This window comes from Alosa sapidissima, chromosome 9 (assembly GCF_018492685.1).
Source record: "Alosa sapidissima isolate fAloSap1 chromosome 9, fAloSap1.pri, whole genome shotgun sequence".
Classification (NCBI taxonomy): domain Eukaryota; kingdom Metazoa; phylum Chordata; class Actinopteri; order Clupeiformes; family Clupeidae; genus Alosa; species Alosa sapidissima.
The window spans coordinates 2,970,001-2,997,602 of NC_055965.1; the positions used below are offsets into that span (position 1 = coordinate 2,970,001).

The 27,602-nt window shown below is 45.1% G+C and overlaps 3 protein-coding genes and 1 long non-coding RNA gene across 13 annotated transcripts in view; 1 reads left to right on the top strand and 3 right to left on the bottom strand.

Annotated features, from left to right (window-relative positions):
* Nucleotides 1-2,558, bottom strand: part of klf1 (Kruppel-like factor 1 (erythroid)) — a 3,457-nt gene extending 899 nt beyond the window's left edge. The window contains exons 1-4 of one of the 3 annotated variants that reach the window (XR_006034001.1): nucleotides 2,427-2,558; nucleotides 951-1,866; nucleotides 432-665; nucleotides 1-397 (exon numbers count right to left, since the gene is read on the bottom strand). The exon at nucleotides 1-397 is cut by the window's left edge and continues 550 nt beyond it. Coding sequence is in view for 2 of the 3 variants with exons in the window: in XM_042103897.1 (XP_041959831.1) it covers nucleotides 490-665; nucleotides 951-1,866; nucleotides 2,427-2,501 (1,167 nt within the window). In the remaining variant the exon portion in view is untranslated. The remainder of the gene's footprint in view (nucleotides 398-431; nucleotides 666-950; nucleotides 1,867-2,426) is intronic. The other 2 variants (XM_042103897.1, XM_042103899.1) reach the window with 2 other exon arrangements.
* Nucleotides 2,437-11,811, top strand: LOC121718761. Of its 7 annotated transcripts, none has more exons than XM_042103914.1 (10): nucleotides 2,449-2,537; nucleotides 6,027-6,227; nucleotides 6,395-6,521; nucleotides 6,991-7,299; nucleotides 8,289-8,630; nucleotides 9,143-9,268; nucleotides 9,443-9,473; nucleotides 9,903-9,952; nucleotides 10,184-10,218; nucleotides 11,540-11,811. In XM_042103914.1, the coding sequence occupies exons 3-10, from the start codon at nucleotides 6,458-6,460 to the stop codon at nucleotides 11,612-11,614; spliced, it is 1,032 nt and encodes a 343-aa protein (XP_041959848.1). In that variant the 5' UTR covers nucleotides 2,449-2,537; nucleotides 6,027-6,227; nucleotides 6,395-6,457; the 3' UTR covers nucleotides 11,615-11,811. The 7 variants fall into 7 exon arrangements, 6 of the variants coding, with proteins under 6 accessions (XP_041959851.1, XP_041959848.1, XP_041959850.1 ...); XM_042103916.1 differs by having other exon boundaries at nucleotides 2,465-2,537; nucleotides 6,030-6,227; XM_042103915.1 differs by lacking the exon at nucleotides 2,449-2,537 and adding an exon at nucleotides 4,029-4,268.
* LOC121718782 lies at nucleotides 8,533-9,239 on the bottom strand. Its single transcript, XR_006034012.1, has 2 exons — nucleotides 9,133-9,239; nucleotides 8,533-9,031 (listed from the first exon to the last, which is right to left on the bottom strand). It is a non-coding gene; the product is annotated as an uncharacterized LOC121718782 (long non-coding RNA).
* A 5,299-nt stretch (nucleotides 11,812-17,110) lies between the features above and the next one.
* On the bottom strand, nucleotides 17,111-27,503 carry misp3 (MISP family member 3). 2 transcript variants are annotated; one of them, XM_042103807.1, is made up of 4 exons: nucleotides 27,097-27,503; nucleotides 21,776-24,186; nucleotides 20,098-20,174; nucleotides 17,111-17,861 (listed from the first exon to the last, which is right to left on the bottom strand). In XM_042103807.1, the coding sequence occupies exons 2-4, from the start codon at nucleotides 24,099-24,101 to the stop codon at nucleotides 17,763-17,765; spliced, it is 2,502 nt and encodes an 833-aa protein (XP_041959741.1). In that variant the 5' UTR covers nucleotides 24,102-24,186; nucleotides 27,097-27,503; the 3' UTR covers nucleotides 17,111-17,762. The 2 variants fall into 2 exon arrangements, with proteins under 2 accessions (XP_041959741.1, XP_041959742.1); XM_042103808.1 differs by lacking the exon at nucleotides 27,097-27,503 and having other exon boundaries at nucleotides 21,776-24,310.
* Nucleotides 27,504-27,602: the final 99 nt, after the last annotated feature.

Below are 27,602 nucleotides of genomic sequence, written 5' to 3' on the forward strand. Positions count from 1 at the left end.
CATTTAGCACAGTTCCCTCAGGTGAGGGGCTTCAAGTAGTGTTCCTCACGCCGTCAGAGCTACCTTCAGATACGTTGAGCTGCTAGCTATGGGGTGAGATCATTCAGACTGAAGCTTCACGCTGCCCTGAACTTGGCCCTGTAAATGAGCTAAAGCAGCTGTATGTCAGCGTGCACCTCCTCAGGTCAGATTCTTCTCAGGTCCTCAGTGGGGCTGACCTGGTCATTCCTGTCTACCGTTTGCACTGCACTATTGGAAAGCCATAGCTGAAATATAACAATATCACAGTTCATCTACTGTACATTAATTTGTTATTTGCTACATTGATAAGTCATGTATCATGTAGGATGTGAATTGACCTGTGGCTGTGCATGAGTGATGTGTTATGTGTGTGTGTGTGTATGTGTGTGTGTGCATGAGTGATGCGTGATGTGTGTGTGTGTGGGTGTGTGTGTGTGTGTGTCCGTGTGTGTCCCATGCTGTTGGACCTCATATATGTCTCTTCATGTGCAGGGCCAGATGGTCAGAGCGGGAGAAGGCTCTCTGGCACAGCATGCACTCGTAAGGCTTCTGGCCCGTGTGTTTGCGGAAGTGGCGGGTCAACTCATCCGAACGGGCAAACTTCCACCCACAGCCCTCCCACGAGCACAGGTAGGGCTTCTCACCTGTACATGAGCAGCACACATGAGCAAAAGGACAATGGTAGATTATTTGATTACCTTCAAGACGGATCACAGGCTACAGTGCAATATACAAAAATAGTTAATGCTGTAAAAACAGTCAAGAGTCACAGTCAAGATTAAACTTTTTTAAATGAATTCATAGTTGTTGGATGTTCATACTGTTGGAAACCCCGGCAAGCATTTTTATGTGATCAGAAAGGCTGACTAATTATCATTGCTACAGGTTCATACCTGTCTCGCATGGCAAATTAAGCCCATCGTCCCTACCTGTGTGAGTGCGCAGGTGCGCTTTGAGGTGTGAGCTCTTGGTGTAGGTCTTGCTGCAGCCGGGGTATTCACAGCTGTGCACCGCGGCCCTCTTCTTGGCCACCCCTTTGCGCCCGCGTTTCCCTTCCAGGCCCGTAGAGGGCACTGTGGAGTCAGGGAGCAAGCTGGTGGTGGAGCTGTAGACCCCTGCTGCCTGCCTGTGGACAAAGGCAGCAGGGCCCAGCTGGTGGGGGTACAGCTTTGGGTGGTGGTGGTAGTTTGGGAGGATGTTGTAGGCCGAGCGTTGGGAGTGACCCCCGGCGGCTTCTGCGTCCACAGACGCCACGGGGGGGAACCTGGACTCTGGGAACGCCATTAAAGACGGGAGTTGAGGGAAGTAGCCGTACTCCCAGGACTTGACCTTGCTGTGGTCATTTGGGCCCTCTGGGTTGTGTCCGAGCGGGACGCCGTACTGGTGTGTGGTGTCGGAGTGGAGAGCGTACGGCTTCCCCTGCTGCTCTCCCAGGTAGCCCCCGTTGTAGAGCTCTGGAATGGAGCAGCTCACGGACTCCTCCGGGGAGAGGAGCTCGGCCATCAAGCTGCCAGTGCTGGCGTAGTGCCTGTCCAGCCCTGCGTGCTCCTTCAGGGCCGGCCGCTCCTGGACGCTCCCCTGGAACAGCCGGCCCGGGTCTTGACCAGCCGCAGGGGGCCGGTGGGAGTTGGAGTCCTGACTGGTGCCCTGATCAGGTGACGTGCTGCCCCAGCTGGACAGTAAAAACTCCATGTCCCAGTTTGCACTGTGCTCGTCGTCCAGCTGGGCCTCCCTGAAGGCCGGTGGCAGGTCCTGCTGCTCAGCGCTGTGGAACTCTAGCAGTGACCTTCTGTCCTGAGCATCAAAGCCCAGAGAGCCCAGCGAGCCATCCTCAAACCTCCACACCTAACGCCACGGCAGCACGGGAGGGGACAGGGCAAGTTAGCATGACTTTAGATACAAATGTCTTATTGGTAACCACCATGATGTTTTTGTTGTAATGTGTCTTCCTTCAAATAATGATAAAAAATAAATTAGAGCAAAATCATATGTATGTATAGCAAAATATTGCATTTCATTTTAAATCCCTTTTAGTCAATTTAGTTTTGTTGATGACATGCTACCATTAAGTTTTTTTCCAGAACTGATAAGGCCCTGCCATTTTTACCGGCCTACATGCAGATTAGAGTGACGTTAGAGGGGAACACAAATTGAGATATGTTAGAGGGGAACACAAAAAGAGTATGTTTGTCTTTCAAGTAATATCCCAACTTGACCGCTGTCATATTCATCTGTTGCATGGTCCCTGGTCAGAAAGACTACTTTAGACACTAGAAAGAAAGGCTCAGAAAGGCTACTTTAGACACCGAAGGCAGGAGAAACTAACAGAAGCCAACAAGCCGCCTTCAATAGTCCAGACCCAGAGAAAAGATGGACATTCCCACAGAGAAGAGAGAATCACATACCTTCATGTCCTGACTGGAGTTGGAGAAGTTTGAGAATGAACTGAACGAGGGCAGTACAGCTTGAGTTGCAGCCATCCGGTTGGGGCCCCCAAATTCTCAGGAAACTAGCAGGTAATGTGGCGGCAAGACACTTTTGATAAAAACCTTTTTTGAAAAACGTAATTATATAAAGGTGCAATCACAAATGACTGTTGGGCATTATGCAATTGAGTGTTGCTAGTCCTCTTACAGTTATGTGTTGAGATACAGTTAAATACAGTTATTCCCCGACTCTCTCTCTGTCAACCTGTGGCTCCTCCCCTCTCTATCTCGCTCAGAAGATAGACCCCCACTGATGCCTGCTGTCACACAGTTCTGTGGCACGGGGTGGGGTTTAAAAAGTGTGTTTTGCGCGTATTTGCATGTGTGTGTGTGTTTGTGTGTGTGTGTGTGTGTGTGTGTGTGTGTGTGTGTGTGTGTGTGTGTGTGTGTGTGTGTTCGAGTAGCACAAGCATCATCTCTTGTCTGTTGCTCGTGTGTGTGAGCAGTGACCCGGCATGTACGCTATCTGAAGTGAGCGGCAAGATCACACTACCTTCCTGTTCAGTTTGTCTGACCCTGAGCAAGAGAAATCAGACAACGTGCCATTCTATTTCTGGCAAAATCTGGAAGGCTGAAGAAGGGAAGAATATGTCTGAAATGATTTTGAATAATAATCCCATCAAATTTGAATATTATGAACAGCATATGTAAATATGGTAGAACTCCTAGTGGATTTTACTAAGTAACCGTATAAGTGTAAAGTGACCCAAGGGAAAGATTACAAAACTTAGCAATATGGTTGACTGTTTTATTCCTTTCAAGAATTTCAATAAACTTAACTGTTCAAATATAGAAATTGAGCACTGAGCATGCATCTACAATGCACCAACAATTTGGTTGTCCCCAGCTGTGTTCTTCAATAGCACACTAATGGGACATTTCAGTAACATAAAATAATGGGAATATCCTTAGTTCTAGAAGATTCCAGCAGTTAGCATTGGTAAGCTGAGTCTGAATGGATTCAGTAAATGAGTGAACAGCAGTTGCCTGATTAGCCATTATCTCTGCTGAGGCAAACCATATGTGTGAATGTGAATGATCAGTGGTCATATGAGTCTGAGTACTTTAGCTTAGTTTCATATTGTACATGCTATTTTATCAACATACAATGGTCTCTGTACTCATTTAAAAATAATGTTGTAAAGTCGTTTTGGACAAAACTACTACTATTATAACATAACCATAACCCATGTGCAGTACATCTTTTAACTTTTTTATCTGTGGTCAATGTACAAAAGTATAATTGTTGATGATCAACGTGAATGGTATACACCTCATCACAACTATAAAAGTAAACGGATTCAGTACATTCATAATTAAATATAAAAGTAAATGGATTCAGTACATTCATAATTAAATATAAATGTGATCATGTAAAGACTTTATTAGTTCAAAGAGTGTTCAGGATAAACATTCAGCTCCACACACAGAGACAGACAAATGCACCTACACACTGACTCTCATTCTGTGTGTGTGTGTGTGTGTGTGTGTGTGTGTGTTTGTGTGTGTGTGTGTGGGAAGAGACGTGGGATTCTGAGAAGACCTGTGCGCGGCGGGTGATTATGGGCTGGCTGGTGTTTATCGGCGCGGGTGAGCTGATGCGGGGCTGCTGTCCGAGGGCAGATAATGGCGCGCTGCTCCTGACGCAGCCAGATCACGGGCCTCATCACAGATAAAGAGCCTCTCAGCTGCTCCTGCAGCACCAACGCCACCAACACAAGACAGCGGGCCAGAGATCAGCGCTCACCGTTTACGTTAGTGGTTAAGAGACACCTCCAAACCAAGTTTCCTTGTTTCGTTGTTTTCAGCAGTTAGGAGTTAAGACCATTTATATATTTAGTCCTCTGATAGGTTCTTTCACCTCTCACGTAGTTGTAATATATCTTATTTTTCCATCCATAGGCTTTATGGAACATGAAAGAAAGGGTGTAAATATAAACAGAATGTATAGATGTATAAATACACCATGCGTTTCCCCTACATGGATTTAAACTCCTCATTTTTTCAGTAGAAAGTGCAGGGCAATTCCACGCAAAACTGTCACGTCCATAACGCCAACTAAATACCATGGCATTGTGTTGGTGTTCTGGATGTGACAGTTTTGAGTGGAATTGCCCTGCATGGGAAAGCAAATGTTCAAAAAAATCCATGAGAGAGGAAGAGAAAGAAAAAAGAAACGCACTGTAATTTCCCAACTAGAGCTGCGGCTTATACAACTAGAGCTGCGGCTTATACAACTAGAGCTGCGGCTTATACATTGATTGTGTCAAATTTCTTCAGCTATGAGGTCAATACACGGGACAGTTAATATGGTATTAATATGGTTATTTCTTTTAACTTGCATAAAATACTGTCCTGTGGCTTATAGGCCTACACAATGCGGCTAATACACAGGAAATTGCTGTATGATTTATTCAGTATCCTAAATGGAAAAAAAACTTCCCGTACTGTTAAATCAGTAAACTTTACCACACCATCTTCAACGTGATTGAAAGTCAAACATAAATCATTTAAACTTACAAACTGCTTAATCATGTACTGTATATATACATACAAGCAAAACATATGCAGTGTTATTATAAGTCAATGTAGTCAATATAGTCAATGATATTTTGTTGAATAGTCATTGTGAGTGGTACAGAAAAGATACGGTTGATGACCCTGGACTCTTTGTTGTGAGTTTGTGAATGGATGAATTATTTACATGATTTATGACTTTATGACTATAGTATGTAACATTTTTATAATCAAACTAACCTTTGAGGTTGTAAGGCTTTATTTAGTCCACACAGGTTAAATACCTGTAAGTATTGTATGCAAAGTTTGTGCAACAGTTAAAGTTAACCTGGAATTACAAAGAGGCCTTTGAATGTGTTCATATGCATGCAAAGTCCTCCTTATATCACATTCAATTCTTTTCAGTGGTTAGGATTGTTCTCCTAAACGGTCGAGGCAGTTCCCCTCTACCTCACTAGGTGGTGTAACGACCTTGTTAAGTTGGGAAAGATGTCAGCTATTTTACCAAAAGCAAATAGTTGTTTACAAAATCTATCTGAGCCTATACATGCATATACAAGGTATTTCTATATTTCTATTAATATTATGTACACGTAACATGTATCAGTAACCACTTACTGTCTTTGAGATACTGGATCCAACTCAAAACTCTTTTCTAATGTACAAAACACTTCAACATTTTGTTTTCAAGTTTTCAGCGTCATTACTAGTTCTGACATACTGTAAGCTGTGATGATGGCTGTTTATGGATACATGTTTGTATTGGATCATTATAAAGTAATATGACCAAAGACATAGGAGAATGGTAACCATGTTGGAACACATCATATTTTCTGTTCAAAACACAACTGAGCAGTGAACATTTTACGGTACAAAATGATCTGAAGAAAAAGGGTCTATATGGCCATATTATACTTCATTAGTGGTCCGAATAATAACAATGTCCAGTGCTTTATTGCTTTTGCAGATGCACATTGTAAACAGGTGTTCTTCCTCTGTTAGCAGCAGGTGGCAGTCTCCGCTGGGACGGGTCCAGCTCTGATACAATAGACCTGCTCCAGATGTGAACTGCAGCAGGCCAAGCCAAGTCTGATCATGTCGTGTAAATAGTCTCCGTGGCTGAAAGACCATATGTCCGGAGTTCAGCATGGGTGCCCTCTCCTCTTCAGTAGCTGACATGCAGTCACTTCCTGTGCCTTTTAAGTAAGAGAACGGGGGGGGGGGGGGGGGGGGGGGGGGTGTCTTAAGATAGAATCTACCTCAGTGTTGCACAGAGGATGTTGCGTTTCCTCATCTGCTGAGCTTCCTCATGCTGATTTATTGTGTTCACCACATCTCTCTCATACGCCACTCTGGTCTGTTCTCTTCAGTTCCACATATGGAGGCTTAGAACCACTAGGGCCTCACACCAACTGGTGGTTTACTGGTGGAAGATGGTACTTTATCAACATCACATTCTCATGATACTCCTACTGATAAGCTGCTCTCACCTATTAGGTAAGTTTTCCTTTTTTGGGGCAAATCTCAGTGAGAGCTCAGATTGATCTATTGTATTGAAGTCTCAATGCTACTTTATGTGTAACGTCATCGTTATTTCTGATAATGAATGATTAGTGTTAGTGTTGGACTTCTGTGGAACGTCATAGTTATTTCAATAATGAATGATTAGTGAGTGTTGGATTTGGAAATGGAGTAAAGGGGAAATAATTCAGCATCATCTAAAAGAGCTTTCAATGACTTTCAAGTCTTTACGCAGCTAATATGTCATGTATTTAAGTTAAGAGTCTCTCTTTCAAAACGTCAGCAAAAACAACTTTGTGTGAAACTAAACCACAACAGCATTAGATTATAAGACAACGCCTCACTTCAGATTCACATCCACTTTCTCACGGTTTTGTTGCAGTATGATGCAGTTTTATGCCAAGTGAATGTTCACACGTGTGAATGTGCTTGTTGACACACACAGGTGTAGCCCTGGAGTCTGACCCCAAACCGACCAGCGGGCCTCTGGTCCCCTCTCTCGTCCAGCTGCCTTCTGTTGGGGACAGCCTTGTGTTCCTGTGTACTGCTCCGGGGGACCATCGGGCGCTGCACTTTGACCTCTACGGAAGCAAACGTCTGTGTAACACAGTCAAGCACCAAACTGAAGAGTGTGGTGCCATTTTTACTGTGAATCGCAAAGAAGTGACCAGTGAAAAGGATTTCTGCTGCCTTTTCAAAGACTCTCAGAACAAACCCAGCGCGTTCAGCTCTTATGTGTACGCCAAATTAGATGGTAAGGTTTCCTTCAACAATAATACGTAAGTAATATGGCCCAGTAATATTTCCTGTCCCTAAACCAGAGGTATTGATTTCTTTTTGTGCACTGAACTGTTGAAAGTGTTGATTGATAATGAGGAATAATGGAACATATAATGAAAAATGTAAGTCTAACATGTAAAAAGAAACAACTAAGAACATAACTAAAGACTGACACATTAAGAACATCACTAAAGACTCACACATTAAGAACATCACTAAAGACTGATACATTAAGAACATCACTAAAGACTGACACAGTAACGTGAAGAACCGTCAACTGTTATGAGGCAGTGACACTCCCTTCCTTTCCTAACCACACTGCACTGCAGCCTCTTTGTGCGGTCTTTCATCTCTCATTCATCCCTCTCTCTCTTCTACACGCAATGTGTGGTGTAACTTGCCAACCCGTGCAAATGCACGCGCACGTGCGCACACACACACACGCACACACACACACACGCACACACACACACACACACACACACACACACACACACACACACACACGCACACAGACACACACACACACACACACACACACACACACACACACACACACACACACACACACACACACACACTGAAACTGAGAAGACAAACTGAAAGTCTGTAAGATAAGTGTGACTTTTCACAATTTACATTCACAAGGATGTTTGTCTACCTTATTAGAATAATAATGGGATTATTGAACCCTAACCTTAATCCTAACCCAAGGACTATTATGAGTGACCAATAATGAGAATTCACAGAATTCACATTGAAATGCTTTGGTTTCATATACAAGTTTTGGGACATATCCCATTGTAAAACACATAAACAAATCAACTTTGACAAATGGCTTTCTGCCAGAAACAGTGGTGTGTAATCAAGGTCATCTCAAGGTCATCTCAAGGTCATCTCATGGTCATTTGACCTGCCTCCTGATCTGCCTTGTTAACCACTGCCATCCGTCTCATTCTACAGAGAAGGTCAGCCCTCTCCCCCCGCCTGTCTTGACGTTCTCCAGCGGAGCGGCCTGTAGTGGTCAGCCGTTGACCTTCCACTGCTCTGTGCCTCTGTGTATCCGTCCGAAGGCCGTCCTGCTGCTCAGCCAAAGCAGCGTCACCGACAGCGCCGGACGTCAGAGCGCGCTGCGGAGTCCCAGCTCGGTGGTGTCCAGCTCCAGTGACCCCAGCTTCAGCGTGGTGCCGGTGGACGGGGCGTTCTACTCCTGCCTCTATCAGATGACCGTCTCCACAGACCTGACCATCAACTCCAGCGCTAGTCAAGCCGTCACGGTCACTCTCTCACATGGACCAAACGCAGGTGTGTCACGGTCACTCTCTCACATGGACCAAACGCAGGTGTGTCACGGTCACTTTCACGTGAACAAAATGCAGGTGTACTCCACTACAATCCTCTCAACAGATCAATATGTGAAAATACCTTAATGACATTACGTATACTGAACTTCATACACAACCATCATTTTGATAATATATGTCATTAATAATATCATCTGTAGCAAACATTTTGAGGGGGGTTGTGTCAGAAATTGTTAATACTGTGAAAATAAGGAAATGACTTGGGTATGATGTTGTCTTGTGGTCATCATAGGATTTCACTTCCCTTCACTCCTGTACTGTATTTCTCCTCTCCTCTTCTCTTCCCCTCTTTTCTGCTCCTCTCCTCTCCTCTTTTCTCTTTTCACTCAATAAAACACTATGCTATATATGGTAATGAACACATTATATATAAATAGATATAACATGTATAAAATACATTATAATAATGAGCACCTGTAGTTGGAGTCTTACACTGTGATTACCTGTTTGCAGAAGAAGAAGCAAAAGAAGGAGAAGAAGGAGAGAGCCCAGACTGGGCCCTGGTGCTGGGAGCCATGTCTGCAGCTGTGCTGTTTCTAGCCATAGTCATAGGCCTGGGGGTCATTGTACACAAGAGAGGTACCTACTGACATACCGCCCCCTTCAAGAGGAGCTCTCCTTTTCATAAGACACTTCACAGTGCAATGAGGATCGAATCTAAAATCAGGTTTTTGTGAAGTCCAACAGTGACATGTCATTGAATACTGCAATAGTTGATGTGCTGTAACTTCTGCCAATGTGTATATTTTTCAGTGAAAGATGCGGCGAGGGAGAAGAAGAAAAGGTGAGTGAGGCCCAAACTGGTCACAATAGTCAAACTGGTCAAACTGGTCACAATGGTCACAATAGTCAAACTGGTCACAATAGTCAAACTGGTCAGAATGGTCACAATAGTCAAACTGGTCACAATAGCCAAACTGGTCAAACTGGTCACAATGGTCACAATAGTCAAACTGGTCACAATCTTCAAACAGGTCACTATGGTCACAATGGTCCCCTGTTTCAGTAATAGCACCTGTAATGTTTTCCAGCTGCCCTTGGTCATCCATTTACTGTATATCTTGTGTACAGATATGCAAACCTAATCATCTGCATTTGGCCGCACTGTTATCACTTTGCTTTGTATTGTGCTGCTGTGTCATCATGCACTGTTACCACATTAGAGCTGCACACAAACCCACATTATGTTTGCTTTTGTTATCGTTGGCCTCAGGGAGAATGCTAAATTCTGGACTACAGTGCATGCAAGAGACCACATTGTAGGTGAGTGTACCATCCAGACAACCAAGAATACCATTTATTACAGAAAAACTTGACAGATGAGAGAATCTAAATGATTAAGATACTGTTAAAGTGATGTCTATACTAAATGATTAAGATATTGTTAAAGTGATGCTGAATGAATGTGAACACTAAATGTCTATACTACAGTAAATTATTCCCTTGCATGAACTCTTTTTGATTATTTCCATTATTTTTTTTTTTCACATCAAGATCTCCCCATTTCACGGCTGAGCATTTGCTTCAAGGTAACTCCCCTTGTCATCTCACTCTCATCTCACCCTCATCTCACCCTCACCTCACTCTCATCTCACTCTCATCTCACCCTTGCCTCACTCTCATCTCATTTTCGCCTCAATCTTGTCTCACTCTCCGCTCTGCTGCTGCTCTCTCGGGCACGCTGCTCTGAAGAGTAAACTCTCCAGTAGATGTGAGGTAGTGCGAGTGTGAGCGAGAGCTTATCTCAGATCACTCTCCACAGAGCGTGTCCATCAGTACGGTCTGCACTAACGAGCAGGCTAGGCGCTGGCTGTGAAGTCTCTCCCAAGATGCCCCTAATCCAGCGGCGGCTTCTTGCTGACTCTGCTGACGAGACGAGAGAGTTCAGGCGCAGGGACGACTCCCCACAGAGATTTTGCTTTAGCACTTTTTCACACTGATGTGAAGAGAGCTTCTTTTCACTTCTCACAGCTCTGTCATTTCAGTTTGCTACAAGCAACTACAGTCATTTCCAGATTACCCTTGCATGGCTATTTGTTCCCATGCCTCATCTGAGCTGTTATAACCAGAGGTGTGAATACAGACACTGTTCAGGGAGCCGGTTCTTAGTAAAAATAGTCACAGAGCTTGCTCATGTTCTCATGTGTATGCTGAGTTGCTCTGGGTTCTGTGTAATGTAGAAGGATATTACAAAAGGGACTCTGCAGGCGTTCAGCATCCTGGCCCTCTACAGGCCATCAACCTTGGTTACTTCACAGGACGTGACTTTTCTTAAATACGTCATTGTTTTTCACACACACCCCCCTCTCTCTCTCAGAAAAATGTGCTCCTGTGGTGGTATTGAGTTGTCCTCAAGCTACCTTACTCTGCTTACAGCTCACTTTAATTAGCTTTAATTAGCTTAATTAATGAGCCCACTGAATATAACATGGCTCATCGAGTTGTTTACTGGACTATGGTGTAGTCAAGTCAAGTCTCTGTATATTATCCAAAGGGAGGTTTACATTCACAAACTTGAGTGGCCTGAAATAGCAAAAGAAGTGTTCTTCTCCACCTATGAAATGAACAACACCATACTGGTTTAAGGAAAAGACCCTACTGGGAAACATGGCCTTACATGGGCTTTACACTCATTCATGTGAAGAAACTGTTTATCTGATACAATTTACACTACCCAACCCAAACAAGTAGCCAATGACGGGAACTGTCATAAAAAAACAGGAACGACGTATCTTGTGTTATGACATAGTATGGATAAGACTTTATTGAAATTGCATTAGTGATGTGTGTTTATTTTAAATGTGTAATTAAATCTTTGTCCATTTTTGGGCATTTTTTGTCCAATTTTAGGATACTGGACCAGTCAGTGATGAATATGCTGTTCCAAAGAGTCTCTCCACATTTGCTAATCCGAACTTCTGTTGAATTTATTGACCCTGTCTTTTGTCTTTGTCTTTATTGACTATCATGTGTGTAAATTATATTTCTAATTTTATCTACAAACAGACGTGTTTTTTTGTTTATACAGATTACTATTGATTCCATGTATGTGGATCTAACTGATACACTTTCCTCAACAAATCCACTTACATAAATCTTTAAATAAACATTTATTTCTGCTAGCAGTGTACAGTTTGTGTCCTACTCACTATGAATGGAGAGGGAAGAGCTTGGAGGAAGAGGGAAGTTTGTTTTACCAGTGGAAAATCAATACAGCTTACAGTTTTTTACAATTGTTTACACACATTTTCAAAACCCTGTGTCTATTTTTCAAAATTCCACACACAAAACCCACACTTGCTCACACAAAATGCAAAATGCCACAAATCTCCAGCAAAATGACACACAACATTCAAAATGTCAAAAACACATCTTTAAAGCAAACATTAGCCTCACATTACAAACACTTTTGTCATAATATGACATTTTGGATACATCAGGTACTCACTGTTGCTCAAAATGTACATGGAGTTCTGAAAAAGCTGATCTTGCCTAAGACGGAAATGACTGACTACTATCAAATTACTTTGCTTTTTTCAAAGAAAAGTGTGTATGTGTTTATGTGTGTGTGTGTGTGTGTGTGTGTGTGTGTGTGTGTGTGTGTGTGTGTGTGTGTGTGTGTGTGTGTGTGTGTGTATGTGTGTGTGTTTGTCTGTATGTGTGTGTGTGTGTGGGAGGGGGGGTGGGTGGTGTATGTATTCATAGGTCTATAGAAAAATGACACAAAAACACAAAAAAGACACAAAAATATAGTAAAAAAGACAAAGTTTTACTGTACATAAAGTCGACTTTTTGTAGAACATTCCTTTCAAAGTATCTGCATTGGTTCTGAAATCCTCTAGGGCCAGATTGAAAGGGTCCATACCTACATAGAGTATCTATTTATAGGCCTATACTAAGGCAATGACTGGATGGTGTTCCGTAAAGTAATTAGTGTTTACAAATGTGAGGAGAGAGAGTGAAGCACTGGTGAATAAGTGTGGCATTTTGATGGGTTGTGTTTGAAAAATGAAATCAAGTTACTTCCTGTTCGATTTTTGTGTGTGAAGTAGAAAATTGTGTGTGGTGTTTTGCAAAATGTGTTTTAGTGAATTGAAAACTGAGTCAAACACTGAGAATTAGTGTATGGTTTTGCAGATTTGGTATGGGGTTATGATGTTTGGAAGACATGTTTCGAAAATTGTGTGACAAGCAAAGATTTAGTGTGTAAGCATTTGAAAAAAAAACTTTAGTAAGCAGCCCTTGTAATAAAATTACTTAACTTGCCAACAGGGGGCGCTGTACTACAGAGTTTCAGTGAAGGCGCTGGTGAGGCTGAATACAGTTCCTTCTGCTGAGAGGGGAGGAAGTGTTAGATTACTCTAGTTTCTTGTGCTAGGACTAAGTGATTTTATGGCTTGATGGTCTTTCTCAAAAGTCGTATCATGTAAGAATATGTCAGGATGAAGGCAAACACAGAATCATGTGTTGTACTTGGTACTGTACAGTATGTATGGCCTGTTTTTGAAAGTTGATCATTTTTTATATTTAAGTATGTTGTATTATCGTTGTGGGAGCAAACCATGTAAAAGTCATTAGATAGCGTCCAGGGTTTCCTTACTAGGCCAGTGAGTATTTCACCACACCCCACAATACCACTACATACTGTATTTCTACTTACCCAGAGGCAGTAACACTGGGTCAAGTGAATCTGCTGTTGGCACCATGTCTATGTGCCCCAATACATGGACACACAAATTCCTCAAATATATAAATGGACTTTGTATTTGTTTCAAATTATATTTCTGTTAATACATCATCAGTTGAAGACTCATTGTGGGAGTAGTGCACATTTTATTACAGACACATTATGACCCGGGCACTTCCGTCTCAGCTGATTGGACTGTACACTGCCTCTGTGTGCTCGGGGATTTGTTTGTGATTCATTGTGAGTCAGTGTAAAGGGGAAGGAGGTGTGGTGATGGGTAGAGTTGTACTTTCCTAGATGTAATTATACCAGCAGCACTGAAAAAGAAACACACACAACACAGGACGTCACTGGTGTCATTGACGTGTGTGTTAATGCCTTGCTGTAGCTGTGGGTTTTAGGGTTTAGATAGAAGAGTCTTTGCTGTAGCTGTGGGTTTTAGGGTTTAGATAGAAGAGTCTTTGCTGTAGCTGTGGGTTTTAGGGTTTAGATAGAAGAGTCTTTGCTGTAGCTGTGGGTTTTAGGGTTTAGATAGAAGAGTCTTTGCTGTAGCTGTGGGTTTTAGGGTTTAGATAGAAGAGTCTTTGCTGTAGCTGTGGGTTTTAGGGTTTAGATAGAAGAGTCTTTGCTGTAGCTGTGGGTTTTAGGGTTTAGATAGAAGAGTCTTTGCTGTAGCTGTGGGTTTTAGGGTTTAGATAGAAGAGTCTTTGCTGTAGCTGTGGGTTTTAGGGTTTAGATAGAAGAGTCTTTGCTGTAGCTGTGGGTTTTAGGGTTTAGATAGAAGAGTCTTTGCTGTAGCTGTGGGTTTTAGGGTTTAGATAGAAGAGTCTTTGCTGTAGCTGTGGGTTTTAGGGTTTAGATAGAAGAGTCTTTGCTGTAGCTGTGGGTTTTAGGGTTTAGATAGAAGAGTCTTTGCTGTAGCTGTGGGTTTTAGGGTTTAGATAGAAGAGTCTTTGCTGTAGCTGTGGGTTTTAGGGTTTAGATAGAAGAGTCTTTGCTGTAGCTGTGGGTTTTAGGGTTTAGATAGAAGAGTCTTTGCTGTAGCTGTGGGTTTTAGGGTTTAGATAGAAGAGTCTTTGCTGTAGCTGTGGGTTTTAGGGTTTAGATAGAAGAGTCTTTGCTGTAGCTGTGGGTTTTAGGGTTTAGATAGAAGAGTCTTTGCTGTAGCTGTGGGTTTTAGGGTTTAGATAGAAGAGTCTTTGCTGTAGCTGTGGGTTTTAGGGTTTAGATAGAAGAGTCTTTGCTGTAGCTGTGGGTTTTAGGGTTTAGATAGAAGAGTCTTTGCTGTAGCTGTGGGTTTTAGGGTTTAGATAGAAGAGTCTTTGCTGTAGCTGTGGGTTTTAGGGTTTAGATAGAAGAGTCTTTGCTGTAGCTGTGGGTTTTAGGGTTTAGATAGAAGAGTCTTTGCTGTAGCTGTGGGTTTTAGGGTTTAGATAGAAGAGTCTTTGCTGTAGCTGTGGGTTTTAGGGTTTAGATAGAAGAGTCTTTGCTGTAGCTGTGGGTTTTAGGGTTTAGATAGAAGAGTCTTTGCTGTAGCTGTGGGTTTTAGGGTTTAGATAGAAGAGTCTTTGCTGTAGCTGTGGGTTTTAGGGTTTAGATAGAAGAGTCTTTGCTGTAGCTGTGGGTTTTAGGGTTTAGATAGAAGAGTCTTTGCTGTAGCTGTGGGTTTTAGGGTTTAGATAGAAGAGTCTTTGCTGTAGCTGTGGGTTTTAGGGTTTAGATAGAAGAGTCTTTGCTGTAGCTGTGGGTTTTAGGGTTTAGATAGAAGAGTCTTTGGTCAAGATAGTAAGAAAAACACAAATGTCGCACAAATAATTTATCTGTTAAAAAAATGTACTTGCTATTTTAAATGTTTAAATATTTTAAATGACATAGACACCCCCTAGCAAACCAACCTCCATTAGGCAGGTGCTAAAGGCCCCTGCTCCTACATTCATTTATCACACAGTAATAATCAATGGAATCTTAAGCCCCCACTGGCCCTTCATGAAACATGTAAAGCCTATTTCAAGCTTACTTACATTCACTATAAATGGGAGGTGTTCCATCACAGTACTGTAGATTTGATCATCTCGTGATACCATCTTTTATTAATACATTGAATAAGCTGTTATACTCCCCACCCAGTGGTCATGGGACTGCTGCCCTGTGGCACGGTCAGGGTGCAGAGTGTCCAGATGCTTGAAGGCCAGATGTCAACCCCTTCGTTATGGGGGAAGACAGCAACCAAAGGCCATGCCATTTCTCAGATCAAAGCAATCAGGACAAATGTAAAACAGACTCTTCCCCTCTGGCATGCAAAGACAAAGGCACTCCCTTCACCCTCTTTTATGGGCACCCTTGAACAGCTGATAATGTATGTATGCAAAGCACTCATAACTAGCTCTTATTTTCTTCCTCCTCCGTTCCCTCTCTCCCTCTCTATCCTTTTCTACCTCTCATTTACTCACTCTCTCTTTTACACAAAGGAGCAAACCAGGTGAGTCAGAGCATAGCCCACAGTAGCCATCACTGCCACAAAGGCAGGGGATGACATGAGAGAGAGACAGACACACAGACACACACACACACACACACACACACACACACTGGGGAGTGGAAATGCGGTACATTTCATATAACTGGCTATTTGAAATTCATAACGCAATCCCTCACATGGTCCATATGGTTATGTGTCATATCATATACTTTGTGTCATGTGAAAATTGACACATTCTTAGCTGTGTCAGGGAAATTCTGGCCTGCAGCAGTCTCATGATTGGATGGCACTGCTCAGGAAACGAGAGCCATCCTTACCATGTGACTGGAGCATTTAAGAGAAGTGATCTAGCATCTCAATCTGGCCATTTTTTTTGCCTCTCATGAAGTAGCCTACTGAATTATTCTTACAGTAAGATGTTAGCCTTTGCCTGCTATCTTCCACTGAGTCAGAATGATTTAATTTGTCCACAGTATGTTGCATTGCTTAAACAGGCTTTAGGTGCTGCTTTTTATTAGAATTCCTATGCAGATCTCTGAGCTTACCACACACACACACACACACACACGCACGCACGCACACACGCACGCACGCACACACGCACACACACACACACACGTCGTCTTAATGAGGCATTCAATTATTAATTGAGGATTGGAGAATTCACTAAAGCGTGGTGTGCTGATCTCACTCACTACACTGGAACTTTTCCCAGGTCCCCTCCTCCCAAACCCAGTCCGGTCTCCACCAGGCTTGTGCAAAATTCCAGAATTGAATTGAAACTGCCTCTTTAATTCCAATTCAATTCTTGAATTTCACTTGCATTTCAATTGAGGTAGCAAACAGGAAGCAGAATTGCAATGGGAATTGTGCACAACCCTGGTCGGTCTCCACAGAAGCCCCTCTGCCAATCACACGGAAATCACCAATCACCACTTCACAGGGACACTTTTTCAGACGTGAAACAGCCCTGACCGTTGATCCCCAGGGCCACTAAGAAGGATTTGAATGCCTTGAATGGCACAACTCCCTGATATTAATGAGCTGGGAGAACAATAGGCAGTGTGGGAGGAGTGGCGTTGCCATGCGGTAATGACTGGGCTGCTCTCAGACACACTGGGCACGCTGGACTTCTGAGGGATTCATAAGCGTCATGTAAGCTATCGCTAACCGCTCCATTGTGTGCCTCCCTTGGTCTGAGGTGAAATACAAGTATGGCGGTAAAACAACAAGCAAAGGAACATAACCAGACAGCTGGCAAAGAAAGCTGATTTATTACAGATAATATTTTGTTCCTTCAGCTGCTCTACTGAGAGATTTGTTATCATCATTAGTAATCTTTAATGCTGAACCACCAGCATTATATACAGAGGTGTATTTCATGTGCACCCTTTTACATAATTACAATCTGGTCCAACTGACAGCTAATCTTGAAACATTAGTATGTTGTAATTTTACACTCATGACAATATAATATCTACTCATGTTAAATAAGTTATGTACTTGTTAAAGTTATTGCACGGATGAATAAGGAGTTCTACAGTAATCATGTCATAATTAATTGACTGTAGCTTGTTACAGGTATAGTAAGCTAAAAAAGAACATGGAAGAGAATGTTCTTGTGATGGCTGAACACTAGGGTACCCTGCAACCTGTTACAGCTGTGGCCTGGGCTGCTGCAGGCTTTCATTTGTGGAGTCACTAACCATCTGATGGCACTGGAGTTAGGAGCCGGAACGTTCTTCTAACATTCACACAATTCCACCAAAATTCCACCGCTCCTAAACAGTCCCATTCCCAATCCAGCGTCCCAACATGCCCGCTGGCCAGTATTCCCACATCCCCAAAAGGCATTCCCAGTATCCTGGCGCTCCCGTGCCCCCCAACAGTGCGCGCTCGCGCTGCGGTCAGTCCTCCTGGCCGTTGACCATTCCCGCCTCCCAGCGCTGCACCAGTGGAGTCTTCTGCCGAGGGGTCCTGACAACACCGAAGGGACTTTTCAGGGCCTGAGTAAAAAAGGAACAAGGCATTAATAAAGCCAAGCCAACTCAGACAGTCAGATGTATCCTCCCCTGAGTCAGCGATAAATTAATCAGTGATGAGTTCATATATTATTGGTTGAAGGTCTGCTCTATCTGGACCATGTCCTTTTCCCCCCTTGAAGATGGAAGTGCATATTTGACCACATAAGAGGACCCATAAGTGCACCCAGGTGGACCCCTCACAGGGAGGTTAAGGGTGATGTGTCTGTCTGTCTGTTTGTCTGTAATCTCTGGCTCCTGCCAACAGGGCTGATATTGCTGCTCACTCACCTCCATCTGAATGCATCACCTCCACCTCAAGCTGCTGAAGCCCAGCTGGGACTCGGGACAAGGCTCTCACTTATTCTTTTGTCTGGGTGAAGGGCTCGGCATCTATTCGTGTGACAGCACCCACAGATTCCAGGACAGGGTTTGCCCAGGGTGTTACTTAGAATGCTACAGTACTTTGGTGTTCCACCCCAGATAGCAATTTCCTATGGGCCGGATCCGCATAAAAGCCTTTAGATCTGCCTGTAGCGGACATACGGTATCTGACTGTGGACCAGGTCTGCTCCTGATAGAGGTTTCAGCTCTGCTAGCAATGCTGTTTTATCACCTGTTTACAGATTTGTCCCAGGTCCGATTTCAACTCAACTGGAAGTCAGGAGATGCGTTTAAAATACAAAACACTGATTTGATTTCAATATTGATCATATGCTTGTTTCATTATTTTTATTATTACCTAGCATAGCAGTGGTAAAAGTAGTCAATTGTTGTTTGTGTCAGATCAAACAGTATGAGACAACCCCATATTCTTGCCACGCATGCAGAAGTCCAAGCAGTAACATTAATCAAGGATCTTTGGTTTGCTCACTATCAATCTTTTGACATGATTGGCCAGCCTGGGGTTGGACTAGGACGCAGCCCAACTTTTCAAGGTAGGCTATCTGCTTTTTATCTCTTATCTAACAACAAGCAGCCGAGCGATTGATCACTTTACTGTAAGGTTATACTAGGCCTATTATTTTCCAGCAATATAGGCTAGCTTAGCTTGAGCAAAACAGCAATCACAATAACTATTTTGGAAAAAACAGTGATAACGCTAACAGGATCACTGATGATAAAAAACGAGTGTAATTGTGACTTAGCCTATTTTCAAAAAGGAATAAATGGCTAATGTTTATTTTGTGTTGTTTCAGATTGACCATATGGAGATGACTGAGAGACAGCCTGAATATCGATGGGAACAGTGGAATTAACACGACTTCAACTTTGTCTGGGATTGCACTTCTACAGCCAGGTTGTTGAATAAAAACATAAGACACTTATGTGTAAACTTTTTTTTTACCTCCCTATTGTGTTTGTAGCCTAGCTTATGTTTATCAGTTGAGCTGTTGAGAAAACAAACTTTAGCCTTGGTGAACCTATAACGAACCTGCTAGCAAATGTGTAGCAAACAGATTTTTCAGGATAATTAATTAGGCTACCAATCACATTTCACATGTCAAAGAAAGCCGGCTGATATCTGATAAACGGGTCCATACCACACACACAATAAGCAGACCCGTATTGCATATGATAAGCAGATCTGGAACACGTCAGTATATCATACGGAACCGGGCCAGTCTTAGCCATTATTGGCACCAGATTCATCAAACAGATCCAGACCAATTTTGGACCGATGTGCGTTTGGACGCCGGATCAGGTCCATTATGCAGATCCGTGCCGGACGTTGTGGTAGGTATGGCCCAGTTCCGTCCCAGTGTATGTTTGCTATCTAGGACTGCAACAAAGTGCAGAAAGTTTTTGATGGAGAAGTTTGAATCTAAGAGGGCTCTGTGCTGGAGGAAGGCTGTAAATGCAGCATACCCTGAAGACTGTAGGTAGAGGTAATAGGGTTTCATGTTTCTTTTTATTGATTTCAGCTCCACAATTACATCCCTGTCACAAAGCTCAAGGATATTGCTCAGGATATTGTTCAGCAATATCTAGATGCAATAAACCATGACAGCACTGTACATGACAGTAGCTGCCATATAAGGTATAAAATGATCCAATGAAATGATAGGCAGAATAAGAACACAATATGGAGCAGTGTGTGTGTGTGTGTGTGTGCGTGTGTGTACATACACATGTTTGTGTGTGTGTGTATGTACACATGTTTGTGTGTGTGTGTGTGTGTGTGTGTGTGTGTGTGTGTGTGTGTGTGTGTCGGTCTTACCTCCGTTTGCTCCCTGTGAGTTGTGTCTGTCTGGGGTCTGGTCACTGTGAGGTCAGTCTTACCAAGGGAGTACTGGGCTATAGGTGTTGATTACAGAGAGAAAGAGAGAGAGAGAGAGGTTACAGCTAAGGGTTAAGGGTTTTACTAGCATTCACAGCCAGCTCCACCTCAGCTTGTTACAATGGAGGCACCTGACATGGTAACGTCCAGTAAAGAGCATAGGTCACGCACCACAGAAACTGTCTGAAAGATTTTTTATTTCTCACACACACCCTTCATGCTTCACACACACCCTTCATGCTGTCTTGATCCATACTTTGTTCAGCACTTTTGTCACACCCACACATGAATGCACACATACTCACACACACACACACACACACACACACACAAACACACACCACCTGTGGCAACTGTCAGTGTGGTTATTGCTTATCGTTTAATATGGTGACTACACCACAGCTGATAATACTTAAATAACTGGGCTTTGCATAGAAAACAATGTTTATCACAAGGAACACAGTCTCAGGGGAGAAATGAAACAGGAAGTAGAGTCTATATGAATGTGTGCTCTGTGGGAAATGGGGCTGAAAGACTATTTGAAAGGTCTTAATATCATTAGAGTTCCTGCACTAAGCAGCCAAAGGATATTATCCTTTTAACAATAAAAGGCCAGCTTGCCAGCTGAACTCAGCAAGCTTGCAGCAACAGTTGAGGAAGGGGCGGACTGTTGAAACTGTACTGAGATGAAGGCGACACAGGGTGACCAGGCATAAAAGAGGCCAGGCTTGCTGAGATATATGGCCTTTCAAGGCTGTCCCACGATTGTTTCTCCCACACTTACTTGAGCACGGGTGACAGGCCTGACAGCAGAAAAGGAATTAGGAAACCCAATCTGTGGAGGTGTTGCCCAGTAAGTGTTCAGTGATGAATTAACATGGCAGTGGGAGATGACAGAGTGAAGCAGACGCTACAGCGGAGGCCATCGATTAGCCCCTGATTCAATAAGGAACACTTCCCCTCTCGCCTCCACTCTCTTCAATGCCCTGCTACTGCAGCGTCCACTCCAAAGAGCTGACAGACCAAACCTTCACCCTGCAAGCTCCGCTATTAGAGGGTCTCCGTCAGATAGAGGTGGAGCTAGATAACAGGGCTCAAGGTGTGGAGGGTTGCATAAATAGTCATTACTGTAGATCATGAGATCACGGTTATTATAGAGTTCAGAACGAAGGGCCATCAATAAGCGTTCATCTTTGCACACTCTGCAGTTCAGGTGTGAAATTAAATGATTTAAGTTGGACGATTCTGATTAACACCCTGTGATTTATTCCGTCCTCTATTTCTTTGCGGTAGAGGTGCAGTATCACCCAATGCCTCCTCTCATACATGTAGTCAATTTAGGTGAAGTCAGCCAGCCATCCGATCTACGCTGATGTTGCATAATGAAATGGAGAATATTTTGCATTAATGGCAGAATTGGCCTGAAGCTCTACTAAACTTAAGTGGTCTAGAAAATTGGTGTCTTTCATTTTACGGAGAGACGTAATGGAACTTTTTAAGGCAATTTAGTCACAAAGTCACACCATAGTGCCTCTCTTGCTCTCGCTCGCTCACACACAAACAGACACGCACACACACACACACACACACACAGACAGAGATAAATTGAAGCCCTCACCTGAAGAGCAGGTCTGAGCGGGTCCGTTGTGGGTGTTCTGTGTCGGGCTGCTTCCCGCCTCCGCCCCCACTGAGCCCTGGTACAGGCTGGTCCTCTGCTTGCGCAGCTCCCTCTCGCGCTCCTGGGCCTGCCGGATGTCCCGCTCCACCTCCGGCCGCATGGACATGGAGGAGCGCAGCTTGAAGAAGGGGTTCTCCCGCACCATGACCGAGTTGACCTCCTCCCCCTCCCCCTCCCTCTCCTCCTGCTCCGTCTTCACGTAGGGTGGCGAGGGAGCGGCCGCTACCGTCCCAGCGTCCACTACGGTCACCGCCTGCTCTTCGGTCAGATGGCCTGGGGAAGTGTGTGGCGTCCACTCGGGGTACGACAGGGGCATCTGGGAGATGTGGTGACCCTCCATGATGATGATCTGGCTGCTGGTGCCCTCCGACAGGCCCGGCCCGCAGGCGGCCGGCGCGTGGCTCTGCCGCGGGGAGAGAAGCTCCAGGCTGTGCCTCCGCTCACTACCACAGGTGGAGGAGGCGGACGACTCGTCGCCCAGAGCCTCCAGGGTGGACAGGTCACTCGCTGACACCGACGCGGTCCTCTGGCTGGCGCCGGCGTTGGTGGGCATCTCCTGGGGCTGCTGGAAGGCCTCGAAGAGCAGCTTCCTCTCGCGCAGCTGCCGGACGGTGCCCTTCTCGTAGAAGCCCTGCACGCGTCCGAGCTGGACCAGGTCCTGCTCGCGCTGCGTCTCCTGGCTGATCTCGCGCTGCATCTTCTTCCCGGCGAACTGCCGCTCCTTGCCCTTGTCCTTGACCGTCTTGGCGGGCGGCAGTGTCTGGGAGAGGATGGGCCTCCGGATAGGGATGTCCACAAACTCCTGCTCCTTGTCCGAGAGGCTCAGGCCGCGGGCCTGCCGCAGGCTCTGCTCTCGCTCGGCCGCCAGGCGGATCTCCCGCTCGATGGGGGTCTCGTTGGCCGGGGGCTTGCAGGGCTCGGGAGAGTCGGACAAGGGGGTTCTGGTGGACACCTCTGCCGAGAAGTCGGCCGAGACGCCGCTGTCACTCTGGTTGTCGTCGTACGGGTCCTCCATCCTGCAGGCCTTCAGTGGACCAGCAGCATTAGCTCCTCCTTTGAGTTGTGCTGTTTCTGTACAGCGGCCGTCCACTCCCTCTGCCCGTCCTTCCTCCTGCGCCTCAGCCGTGTGAGTGCTGGCAGCCGTCTGTTCTCCGTTTGTTTGTCCACTTTCTCTCTCCCCCTCTCCCTCCCCCTCTCCCTCCTCCTCCGCTCCGGCCTCTCTCAAAGGCTCTTTCAACACAACAGGGCTGGCACCAGAGCTCTCTGCCACCTGATTGGCCAACTTCCTGGCAACAGTTTCCATGGGTGGAGTTTCCTCACACACCTGTTGCCCTTCCTGGTTTTCCTTGAGCACAGATGGGCTGTGTGGCTGTTCCTCCCCCTGCTGGTCACCTGCTGCTATAGCAGCATCAGCTTCAATCGGTGCCTCCTCAGCCAGGGGCAGCTGGCTGGTCAGAGCCGTGGGCAGGTCTAGGGGGCGACACACAGATGACCGCCGGGAGCCGGACGGCGTCGGGGCCTTGCCGCTGGTGCTGTCCCGCCTGACCCACTGCTCCCGCGCCAAACTGAAGTCCAGAGGCTGGCGGTCCACACTTAGGTCACCTGCGTCCATGCCGCCGTCAGACAGGAAGACCGGAGAGTCGGGTGCGTCCAGTGGCTCTTGTCCAGTTTCATCTGAGGGATCCTCTGTTACCCCTGAAACCTCCTGTGGGTTGGACGCATCCATCAGGGTGTGTCCACGCTCAGTCAGATCTCCTTCCTTTTCATATGCATGACCCTCAGCTTGCTCAACTGGTTCTGAGCTGTTGGTGGATTGCTGCTCACTATCTACTTCTTCTGGGGTCTCCACAGCATGGACAGAGGGTGGCGCTGCCTCTTCCTGGCTTCCTTCTTTCACCTCACCCTCCTCAGTTTGGTCGGTCCCCTCCAGCTGAGGCGTAGGTGGACAATCCCCAGAGAGGACCGGACCCTTCCCACTCACAGACTTCACACAGGTGACCTGACCGTCTGCCCCAGTGACCCCCTCAGCAAGTGATGTGCTGTTAGTGTCTGAGGGAGGAACCGAGTGACCATCACCAGTCCCTCCAGGACCGTCCACTGCCTCGGTGTGAGGATCAGTGGGCTCCGCACAGTTGGACTCCCCCTCAGTTGTCTTGGGAGCTTCTCCGTCGGACAGAGAGTCCAGATCAGCGGCCGAGTATGCCTCGCTGACCCGCTCGTCTAGGGAATCGGTGCTCTGGGGGCTGGCCATGGAGTCTGTCGCCATGGTGTCGTGCCTTGTTGTCCTGCTTTGATTGGTTGACGTGGAGCCAAGGGGTTGTTAAAATTCCAGTTCTCCGCAGGCAGTCAATCTAAACATGCAGAACACTGGCAAGATTGATATATGCAGGGCACCACAAAGTTTTCAACTTTTCCAACTTTGAAATACTACACACACACACACACACACACACAGAGACTCACATACAGTACACACACACACCCATACACCCACACACACACACACACACACAGTGCAGAAATACAAAAGCATACATAAAAAGTGAACAAAGGAACAGGGAGTGCAGAAAGTGCACACCGATCTCTTGATCATTTCAGCTGCATAACCCCCTCCTCCAGCACTTGTGCTATTGTGTCATGTAAAAGCATGTGTCTCCCCAGCCTGACTTTAAGCACTGTTCCCAATGGATGCTCTTCTATGCTCCTGATGCTCCAGGCTTATCCATTACATATTCCCCATGTGTAGGTCCTCAATTTGCTCTGCTAGCGAAGGATTTGGAGCTTTTAATTAGATCACCTAATCCATATTGAAAAGGCCCCAATCACAGAGAGCGCCAGAGACAGATTGGAAGAAATATTATTCCTGCTGAGCTGCTCCCCTAATAAGAAAATGTTAAATATGACTGAGGTCAGACACGGAAGGTTCCCACATTCCCTTCGTTTTTTTTTTTGGCCCATCCCTGGTGTGATACAGTATGTGGCTGTACGAGTGGGTGATTATGTGGGCACAGCGTGTTAATCTGCCCTGTCCACTGAGGTGAGGCGTCCGTCCGCGACTCTCGTCTGCTGAGGGGAGAGAGCTTCAGGAGGCCAGAGCAACATGGGAAGTTTCCTGCTGAATCGCGGCAGCCTTTAATCAGCTTACAGCTCTTGAGAACAGCTCAGTGCACTGCCCTGCGCGTTATACGGTATTATGGCCGTGTCGACCTGCTGACCGCCAGGCCTCCTCATGCTCATACCCCCGTCCCGGTCAGCCTCGGTCACTCCAAATCCCTCTCTCTGGCAAACCTCAATCCCCACTTTCCTTTTTTAGTTCAGGTCTTTCATTATTGCTACTCTCAAGATCTCAGCATATGACCTCCATCTCTCTCTCTCTCTCTCTCTCTCTCTCTCTCACACACACACACACACACACACAAATAATCTCTGCCCCCACCATGAACTTTCTGAGTCTTCAGTTTTATTTCCACTCTATTCCTTATTTCGCTCACTCCACCTCATCTTCTCTCTTCATCCCTCTCTCCTGCATCCTCCTCTGTGTGACATCCCACTGCACAATGTCCACTTGTCTGCATTCATATATCACGCTCAGTTTTTCAATAACTTCAGACAGCCTCTGTCACTCACTCTGATGCATGTCCTTATGCTCCCCTCCAATCTCTCAGTCACAGAACATTTGGAGGGACAAACCAAAACAAAAACAAACGTTCTTTGCTCACTGACCCGTTCAGGTTTTTTGGCAGACACTCGGGGGAGGATGATTAGCGAAGGAATGTAGGCCACAGACCGCTGGTGATGAAATGGCCGCCACATGTGACCACGCTGTCCCACCTACCCTGGCCGCCCCACCCCAAATCTGAGGGACATGGCGTCCTAGCCCTTGCAACTCCACATGCTGAGGGTCTGGCTGGGAACAACAGGCCCATGCTGAGGTCAGCCAACCCAAACGCAAAGCCTGCTCTCCCTCTTTATCCAAATATGCAGAACAGGGCCCAGTGAAACTGGCTTCAGTTCATTAAAATGGGCAAATCAATTAATTATTCATGGCTATAAAACTAAGTTCATAGAGTAAAAAGACTAGAAGTTCATAAACTCATGTGTGAAGTCGTGGTTGTGTATTTGAAGCACACGTTATTATTGTGTGTGTGCATAGTTCAGTGACAGCAAATGTATCCCAGTCTAATCTCAGCTATTGACTGCTGCTTTTCTCCCCTGCAGTTCATTTCATATTTGCATTGAGGAATGAGTAACAAGGTTACTCCATCCCTCCGAAAATATTCTTTTCATCTCGCAGGAATGGGGGAAGAGTTATTCTGCGGCACTTTTAAAGGAGTCGGTGGAAAATTAACTACAAGGATAATGTTACAGCTTTACTTCCATTAAGCGCCGCTAGCCAGAGGGTGGAAAACTGCTATTGTCTGTTTTCAAATTCCCATGGTGGGCTGACAATGTATTTCATAAAAGGATTCCTACATGGTATTCACCATATATTGGAAGAACTAAAAATACTTTGCTTGTGTATTGATTTTATTGCATTTTGCTAAGCAGTAGATGAACATCCAGAATCTGTCCAACTGATGCTAAATTAGCATTGCACATGTTCCCAATGATGCATTGCAAGTTTCTGTTTCAATATTGGCAGTTATAAATTTCCTCTGTTCCCACAACAGCATGAAGCTAAGCAGGTGCCACGCACTGTAATTCAATTAGGTTTGGATTAATATCCATAACGGGATTAAAATTGGCCCATCAGTATTCCCTCTCCTCACAAAACACTGTATGAAAGACAAGCTGCAGAGCTATTACTAAAGTGTAGTTAAATCACTGTGTTTAACACCAACTCATTCATCTTTAAGACAGTAAAAAGAGTGCATTCCCCCTAACTCTCACATGTACAGTGTGTGGTTTAATCTATGTTGCATTATTTCATTTTACCATTTGCTTTGACCATGTGAATGTGCATATAAGTGATAATAAATAAATAAAGCGAATAACACAAATTACAATGTATAGCCAGACATAACAGATCTACACACTTTGGGTGTAGTAGATGACCAGTACAGCTGGACACTAATGTTGTTTAAAGTAAGTTGGTCTGTGTTTGGAGCATACACACATATTTGCAAACCTCATACTTACATTCGTAGGCCAGCTAAGTGGATTGTAATATTATGGAGGTCAATAATTCTGCAGCTACATGTACAGTGAAACTCAAGTTGGTAAATAAGTAATAGGAATAATTAAAACTCCACACACTTTACCTGCACTGGAGATCCTCTCGCTCACAACTGAGGGTCCAGAACTTTAGTCAGTCAGTCACATATAAACACACGGTGCTGGTGATGTATTACTGTAGTCCCAACCTGCCTACCAACACTCTAAATCCCTCCTCTCCTAATGCATACAGGTTAACACCACACACACACACACACACACACACACACACACACCTAACAGTCTCTCACCCCACCCACTCCTGACTCCTCCGCCCATACACAAGGCATGCAATTAAACACACTGTTGGTTTGTCTCACACGTAAAGCTGCAGTGAATGGCACAGTAGAAATGTGGGCTTGCAGCCGTAATCCTCTGAGCAGACCCACAGACCCACATATCTTTGGCATCCGCAGCAGGCTGAGCTGATTTCCAGCCCAAAACAATGGAGCAGACATCTCGCTAGCAGGGTGCCCCTGCAGTCTATATCACCTAGTACACCCCGTAATGCTTCCAACAACTTTCTCCTCAGGAGGGAGTCATCCATCTTGTG

What these genes read in the sequence shown, in the direction of transcription:
- LOC121718761 (XM_042103917.1), top strand. Translation starts at nt 6,458, where the DNA reads ATGGTACTTTATCAACATCACATTCTCATGATACTCCTACTGATAAGC. An exon ending in AAGCTGCTCTCACCTATTAG is followed by an intron (nt 6,522 to 6,990) that starts GTAAGTTTTCCT and finishes TGACACACACAG; the next exon opens with GTGTAGCCCTGGAGTCTGAC. An exon ending in GCGAGGGAGAAGAAGAAAAG is followed by an intron (nt 9,474 to 9,902) that starts GTGAGTGAGGCC and finishes CGTTGGCCTCAG; the next exon opens with GGAGAATGCTAAATTCTGGA.
- misp3 (XM_042103807.1), bottom strand. Translation starts at nt 24,101, where the DNA reads ATGGCGACAGACTCCATGGCCAGCCCCCAGAGCACCGATTCCCTAGAC. An exon ending in CGCTCAGACCTGCTCTTCAG is followed by an intron (nt 20,175 to 21,775) that starts GTGAGGGCTTCA and finishes CAACACCTATAG; the next exon opens with CCCAGTACTCCCTTGGTAAG. An exon ending in CTCACAGGGAGCAAACGGAG is followed by an intron (nt 17,862 to 20,097) that starts GTAAGACCGACA and finishes TTTTTTACTCAG; the next exon opens with GCCCTGAAAAGTCCCTTCGG.